This window comes from Pseudorasbora parva, chromosome 25, assembly GCF_024679245.1.
Source record: "Pseudorasbora parva isolate DD20220531a chromosome 25, ASM2467924v1, whole genome shotgun sequence".
Taxonomy (NCBI): domain Eukaryota; kingdom Metazoa; phylum Chordata; class Actinopteri; order Cypriniformes; family Gobionidae; genus Pseudorasbora; species Pseudorasbora parva.
The window spans coordinates 8,369,409-8,377,971 of record NC_090196.1 but is presented as its reverse complement, the minus strand read 5'-3'; the positions used below and the strand labels follow the sequence as shown (position 1 = coordinate 8,377,971).

General features: G+C 38.4%; 1 protein-coding gene across 2 annotated transcripts in view; it reads right to left on the bottom strand.

Annotated features, from left to right (window-relative positions):
- Nucleotides 1–1,551: 1,551 nt before the first annotated feature.
- Nucleotides 1,552–8,563, bottom strand: part of b4galnt4a (beta-1,4-N-acetyl-galactosaminyl transferase 4a) — a 317,216-nt gene continuing 310,204 nt past the window's right edge. For both annotated transcript variants that reach the window (XM_067436802.1, XM_067436803.1), the window contains exons 18-20: nucleotides 5,976–6,129; nucleotides 5,769–5,895; nucleotides 1,552–4,342 (exon numbers count right to left, since the gene is read on the bottom strand). In XM_067436802.1, coding sequence (XP_067292903.1) covers nucleotides 4,228–4,342; nucleotides 5,769–5,895; nucleotides 5,976–6,129 — 396 coding nt within the window. In that variant the 3' untranslated portion in view covers nucleotides 1,552–4,227. The remainder of the gene's footprint in view (nucleotides 4,343–5,768; nucleotides 5,896–5,975; nucleotides 6,130–8,563) is intronic.

Sequence of the window (8,563 nt, the reverse complement as noted above, 5' to 3'; positions counted from 1 at the left end):
GGGTCTCCATGGATTGGACTTGTTCTGCTTAGCAAAGCCCCACAGATGCTCGATTGGATTGAGATCTGGGAAATTAGATCTCAATCCAAGAGGCAAAATCAACACCTTAAACCATTCCTAAACCATTTTTCCTTTGTGGCAGGGCGCATAGGCCACAGCCACCAAGGAATACCGTTTCCATGAAAGGGTGTACATGGTCTGCAACATTGCTTAAGTTATTACATGTCAAAGTAACATCCATATGGATGGCAGGACCCAAGATTTCACAGAAGAATATTGCCAAAAGCATCACACTGCCTCCGCCGGATTGCCTTCTTCCCATAGTGCATCCTGGTGCAGTGTGTTCCTCAGGTAATTGACACACATGCACCCAGCCTTCCACGTGATATAAAAGAAAACGTGATTCATCAGACAAGGCCACCTTCTTCTATTGCTCTGTGGTCTAGTTCTGATGCTCACATGCCCACTTTTGGCACTTTCGGCAGTGGACCGAAATCAGCATGGGCACCCTGCATAGCTCTGTGGCTATGCAGCCCCATACGCAACAAACTGCGATGCACTGTATATTCTGACACCTTTCTATCAGAACCAGCATTAACTTCTTGAGAAATTTGAGCTACAGTAGTTCATCTGTTGATCAGACCATACAGGCCAGCCTTCACTCCCCACGTGCATCAATGAGCCTCGGCATGACACCTTCGCCGGTTTGCCACTGTTCCTTCCTTGGAGCACTTTTGACAGATACTGACCACTGCAGACCGGGAACACCCCACAAGAGCTGAAGTTTTGGAGATGCTCTGACCCAGTCGTCTAGCCATCACAATGTGGCCCTTGTCAAACTCTCTCAAATCCTTATGCTTGCCCATTTTTCCTGCTTCTTAACTTAAAAAAATAATGAATAATAATAGAAAAAAATATGAAAAAGATTGGGTGAAGCTAATAACTGTGGAATTAGCTGTGTTTAAAAAGAGTAATAGTGTTAGATCTGGTGAGTATTAACACCCACAGAAAGATAATGTACCAATACTGGAACCATAATCTCTCTCACACACTGAATCATTAGGCCTACCTAAGACCTATTTTTGTGTTCATGAATCAGAGTTTGACTGTTCTCCTTGCCTCATGTTCAGTCTTGTGTAACATATTGTAAAGATATGTTGCCTAAGTTGTACATTAACTATCTTGATTAAAATAAAAATGTGCAGTCAAAAAAGATATGGGCAGTGCATTTGATATGAATACTTTTTAAATGTAGTTTCACTTACTGACCTCGCTCATCTGACTTGCATTATGAATTGTAACGCTTGTGTTCCCTCTAGTGGTTGAAAGCTGTTGGAGACATTATTAAAACAATTACCTTAACGTTTGTCAGCTGTTAGACCTTTATCCTAACAACGTAAAGTGCACTGAGTGTATTATATCCGGTATATCCAGTTATAATATGATATATTAATGAGCATGTTATTGTTAGCACGATGAGCCTGTTCAGCTAGAGAAACAACAACAACAGAAATCGCGTTTTAATATCAAAGATTAATAAAACAAACCTAGTCCAGATGCGTCAGCTTTAAACTTTATTTCAGAAAAATGAACCCTCAAAAAATGTTAAAATAAAATGCAAACATTCTGAAAAGTTTCTACACAACAATTTCACAGAAATTACCTTGTATGCAGATCCCTGTATTAGGCGTATAATGTATTAGTGTCCTGTCTTCGTTTTGTTTTAAAATAGGCAGCCTGAAAATACATCGAACCAGGTCCAGGAGGAGAAAAAAACATCTCAATGTACTCTTCTAAAAAGGTGAGGCGGGTTCAAAAGAACAAAATATCGTCTGACCACTCTCGGTATTTCTGATATGAAATAAAAACACATAAAATGGCATGCCAGCTTGTAAACATGAACGTTTGTATGTTACAGATGTTATAGGCTACAGCATTGAAACAAATACACCATTTCATACACTCCAGCTGCCAGCGTCAGTGTAAAAACATGATCACAAAGCTGCACACTTTTCAGACAGGCAGTCAAACAAAATACTGTCGATTACCACAGAAAACCTCTCCGACTCGTTGCCCAGTTTGTAAAACAAATAAAAATCGAATTTAATGTAACTTAGGCTACTTGTGATAGAAGTTAATGGGGCAAACTGATAGGGCGAATAGCTGAAACTGTGGCTGTTTATGTGTAAACGCTTTAATCATTTAGCAGACGCTTTTCTCCTAAGCGACTTACAATTGAGGAATACAGCAAGCGAATCATCTTTTATTATTTTTCTCGCCGAAAATTGGTGTTTGGGATGTAAGCTGTCTAAATAACCTAGCTAAGCGGCTAGTTCTATGTGATTTTAATTAATCTGGTGTGGATTTTACTCTATGTAAACAGCACTGCAGATAGTTGCGTTGTTACATTACTTTCTGGTATTGTATTCAATATTTGGTATTGAAGCCCAAAAAAGTGCATCCATCCATTATAAAAGTGCTCCACATGGCTCTGGGGGGATAATAAAGGCCTTCTGAAGTGAATTGATGGGTTTGTGTAAGAAAAATACCATATTTAAAACTTTATAAAGTAAAATATTTTGCTTCCACCAGAACTTCAGTATTCAATTTACGAAGAAGGTGTAGTGCAGTTTTCGTAAGTTGAATACAGAAGGTGGTCTGCCAGAAGCTGGATATTTTACTTGTTAAATGTGGATATTTTTCTTACTCAATCGTATCGCTTCGCTTCAGAATGCCTTAATTAACCTCCCTGGAGTCGTGTGTATTACTTTTATAATGGATGGATGCACATTTTTGGTCTTCAAATTTTGGGCTGCCATTATAATACATAAATGAAGAATGTCATATACACCTGGCTTGAAGGTGAGTAAATCATGGGGTATTTTTCCTTTTTGGGTGAACAATCCCTCGAGCTTGTTACTTCAGGATGGATTCTGATTGGCTGTCAGAGTTTTTAATCGTTCATAGGCTGGATAAAATCATTCAGAAAGCGATTCCATCAGTATCATTTCTCTGTGCTGTCATCATTATCGCTGTGGTTTGAACTCTGCCATTAATACTGAGAACAATTTTTAGAACTGTCTTTATCTTTATAGATACGTACTTTGTATGAACGGGCTTAGTTAGGCGCTTCTTTTTAAAACAACACTGTAGTGCCTGCCTTGCCACATATCTATTTTAGGTCATTTACGTTTTGTTGCTTTGTAGGAGTCAAAATTATTGTCTGTGGTAAAAGATCAACTTACGAGAGAGAGAATATCCTGGAACATTCCATTAAAAATGCATCAAATAATAGTGAAAACTGAATTATTTTTCCCCCCTAAAACATTTCCTAGTATTCATTGATCGCCATAAAACAACACTATTTAGGGCCTACACAATCCAGACAGATAAACACCAGGACTCCTTCCTAACCCTCTATGGACTGCCATATTATATACGTCAAAGAAAGGCACACGACTTCAGGACAACATCTTTTTCCTACCGTTAAACTCTTTAGCAATGGATACTGTATCAATGAGATTAAGTTTAGTCTAAAATCCAGACTAAAACAGCCGTTTGAAAGGTTTCTGCATTTGTGAAAATAAAGCCAATAAAGATGAAACCTCGTTCGAAACGAGGAAAGGAAGCAGCTCAGACAAACAGACAAATTACAAAGACGAATAATTTCATTGCTCAGCAGGCCGTTCTTGGTCCAGTTGTGTCCAGAAGTTCAGCAGGACTTCCATATGGCCGCCCACATCAGAAGTTTGTAGATCATTTCTACAGTTCAAGTGTAAGAAGGCGTCACACCGGAAACAGGAAGTGACATTTACAGCTATATAAAAGCAGACGTCTAAGTACCAGCGCACATCTAAACCTTTAGACAATCGTTTCAGCATTTAATATCTTAAGTGCAAACCATATTTATGCGACCCAAAGTGCCTGAGCTGCTAATTTTGAGTTAAATTCAGCCAGCACTGAAAACAATTTCAATCTCCTTTAAAATCTTCAATAATCTCTCAAGTTTCGTTCACCAAATCGTCCTGACCTAACAGACAGAGATACACACAAATACACACTCAGAGTGTCTTTGTCTCTTGTGAGTGTCTTGAGTTTGGACAGCAGCTTGGCACATAATGTGTCCTCATATGAGACGGGGTCCCAGGTAGAGGCACGGCGGGTTTGGTCCTGTAAGGTCCCGTTCTTGAGCTGAGTTTGTTTGAAGTCTCTCAGTGGGGTTCAGTTTTATCCTTTAGGAGTTTTACTGGACTGTGAGTTCCACATGCCTCTTTTAGAGTGATAGTAGTGAAAGAAGTTTCTCAGTCGTAAACGCTCGACCTCCAGGCCGTTTTGTAGGACTCTGAGAGAGAGAGAGAGAGAGAGAGAGAGAGAGAGAAAGAGAGAGAGAAAGTTTAATTATTTTATATTTTTCTTTTCATAAAATGTTATTTTATGTAATTATAAATATTTTATTATTTATAATTAAATCAATTAATATTAATATTTCATGTATTAATATTTATTATTATTATTATTATTATTATTAGCAATAATCCATCCTTATGCTATTAATAATCCATGCTATTAGTATAATAATAATAATAATAATAATAATAATAATAATAATAACAATAACACTTTCAACATCTCTTTCAATTTAATATTACTATTTTAATAATACTATTTAAGAACAACAACAACAACATTATTATTATTTTCCAATGCAATCACCTTTAATCAATCACCAAGCACCTTAAAAAAACACTGTTGACCAAAGTGCTGAACACAATTCACAAAGCAGGTGAATTCTATCTCAATTCAATTATTATTATTATTATTATTATTATTATTATTATTATTATTATTATTACATAACATCCCTGTCAAAGCTCAAAGCTCTCAATTATTAATAATGTTTTAATAATAAAATATTTGTATTATAATTTATTATTATTTCTTAAAACAACAACAATAATAAAACTGTCAAAATAGTTAAATTCAGTATCATACTTTTATTAATAACACAATGACTTTGTAACATTATTATTATTATTATTATTATTACTAACAACAAAAACAATAATGATAATACTAACAACAACAATAATAATATTGACACTAATTTCTCAATTCAATATTATAATTTTATTAATACAATTAAATAAAACATTTAACATGTTTTATAATAATAATAATAATTATTATTATTATTAATAGTAGTAATTAAAAATAATATAACAAAATAAAATTGTATACTGTCAAATTATAATATAATATTAATACATATTATTGTTAATAATAACAACAACAACAACTAATAATGTGACTGTCAAATTCACAATTGTCAAAATTCAATATCATCACTTTAATAATAATATTAATATAATATCCCTTACGAAACAAAAATATATTGCAGTATATTGGAAAATATCATGCAATACATTAGGCAATATATTCACATATATGGGATTTAATATTTATATTTTCCAATATATTGCAATATATTGAAAGCGGCAATCATTTGTATATTTTGCAATATAATACATGAATATATAATATATTTTATAATACCATCAATATATTATTCCATATATTAAAATATATTTCAAGTAATATATTGGTAAATATATTTTCCTTTCGTAAGGGATATACTGTAACATTATTATTAGTAGTAGTAGTAGTAGTAACTATATAATTATATAAATAATAATATCATCATCATACATTCTATTGGAAAATAATAAAAGAATAGTATAGTCAACATATTCCCAGTAAAATCCTGCTACCTGTCCAGTAGTTCCCAGTCTTCTCCTCCCCAGCGGTCCTTAAACTCCTCTGTGTTCATCCCACCAATCTTGTCAAAATCAGATTTGTAGATCCCGAACAGGCCGAAACCGTTTACTTCCCAGTAACCTACAGAGACACATGTTCTTCATAACAGTTCAGTGTCACTGAGTCTGTGTGTGTGTGTGTGTGTGTGTGCGCATACGTACCGTCAGGCTCTCGCGGTGAGCTCCCGCAGCCCAGTCTCATGACTATAGGAGCAAAGGCCAGTTTGCCCTCCACGCAGTGTTTCCTGATGTTCTCCAGGATGTTCAGAGGGAAATGAATGTGCAGGTCACACAGAAACACGATACTGTGCCTGTCCTGAAAACACGCGTGGAAAAAGAAATCCCACACGTCATGAATCACCAGCCACATTTATACACTCATTAACACAAGGAGGATTCCTAGAAACGCTTCACAGCTCGGCCGATTCCTCTCCGCAAACGCTGACTCACTGATGATCACACTCATGTACATGATGCGTCATGTTGGAATTATCATAAAAAAACGTTCACATGTTTGTCAGACCCATAATTTGCATTTAATGAAAGGTTCATCTTCTGCATATTGATTGTGAAGTCCTGTAAAAAACCCTGATAGAATCTTGGTAGTAAGGCAACTAGATTCTAACCTGTAAAGGAAGTGTATGTAAGATTGTGGCCAAACTGGTACTGCAATCACTTTTAAATGACTGTAGAGCGGTGTATCCCTCTCCCCCTCCCCCTGACTCGAGGTTGCCAGATAGGCTGTAGGATCAGCTGGAACGTTTGTAGCTGTGGTAACTAGAGCAGATCTGGCAACCCGGATGCCCAAACACTACTGACTTTGTGATTGGTCAATAGGTGGAGGGTGGAGCTTCAGCCCAAAACACAACATGTCAACATCAACATCAGCTTTTTTGTACTTAAACAACAACTTTATATGACAATATCCTGAACGGACAACTGTTGTCAGTGATATAAGTATTTGAAATAAACATGATATCTTAATGTCTAGTGACATATCAGGGATATTTTATGATTCATTGAAATACAATTCTTACATATAGTTCCTTTAAGTATTGAAAATGTTGGTAATGATGATGATGTTTATTAGAAAATTTGAAAGGATTCGACATGAAAACAGAAGCCATGACCTTGGCAATCCTAGATCCGTCAGTTAAGCTACAATAACAATTGATTTGCCATGAAACATTTCTGAGGATGTCCGAAGATGTGTTCTGTCTAACGCTTCACAATTCAGTTTATAAACCATACACAGTGCAAATGCAAAAACTATTTTTTTAAACTAAACTTAAACTTAAATATTTTTTCCCCAGTTACTTAATTTCATGGATAATTGCCATGTTCTTTCCATTTTCAATTTCAACAGAGTATTTGATTATTATAATAACAACAACAATATATTAAATTATGATTACTATTATTAACAAACATGACCCCTGTCAAAGCTCTGTCAATTCAATCATAATTTTATTATATATTTTTTTTCCTTATTTATTATTATTGATGACTTTAGTAAACAACACTTTAAAGGAACTTCACCACTGGTAACATAGACTTACATCAGGACGGGTACGGAGACGGGTGTACTGACGACGACGGACAAAGACTGAGTGAGAACAGAGGAACTAAATACACAGACTGATGAGAACATAACGAGGGGGACAGGTGATACAGTTGATAACTAATTAACATAACAGGGCTAAACTAAACTAATGAGGGATGACAGACAGACGTGACAGTGCGCCCCCTCCAAAAAGGCGCATCCTTGCGCCATTAACGGGAACGTCTGAGGAGGGGGGGCGGGGCTCCGGAGAAGGGCGCGGACACAGGACCTGTGAACATATAGACATGAGACAGAGAAAACAACAAAGAAACAGAGTCCAAGGAGGAGTGGGAGGTGGGAGGAGCCATGGGATGGCCACGAGCAGGGACATCCCGATGAGGATCCAGGTCCCAGCCAGGAGGATGCCCCAAGGCGGCATCGCAGGAGGGAGGAGCCACGGTGGAGTGACGTCCGACGTCACCTTGTGGACAACTGAGGGCGATGACGACGAGGATGAAGCCCAATGCATAGACGGAAGGCCAAAGGGGTGGAGCGAGACTAAAGACCCCGGCAGCCGTGACGGAGTCTCCACGACAACCCCCCGAGGTGGAAGCAGGGATCTGGAGGACAGAGGTGGAGCGGGAGCGACCAAGGGCGTAGGTGAAACCTGAGGAAAGGCAGAGCTAGCCGAGGCTGAAGGGGTGGAGTGCCGGAGAGCAACGAATGGCTCGCAAGTCCGCGGCGCAGGCATGGCGACGTCTGACCCAGGTGGAGCCGACATCCAGAGGGAGCCCTGCGATGCCGAAGCGCCAATGGTCCTTGCTGGAGCCGAGGGAGGAAGGAGTGAGGGCGTAGCAGCCAGGATGACGGGTCGAGGTGGAGCGGAGCCCCTGGAGGCTGGAGGCGGAGCCACGGGCTTCAACCTTCCAGGGATCGGTGACTCCCAGTAGATCCGAGGGTTGACCACACCACTGAGAGGAGGCAGAGGTGAGGATGAGGGACTGATGGGAGGAGACGATGACTGGTCTGTAGGAGTAGTAGATGACTGAGGAGGAGACTGAAGATGACAGACGGTGCTCACAGGACTCTGGCAGTAGCTGGCAGTTTGGAGAGGTGGTGGGAGAGGGAGGATGGGTGGGGTTAACAAGACTGATGACGAAGGTTTTGATGCGATGAGGGGGCACAGGAAATTGTTCTCTCCACAGGA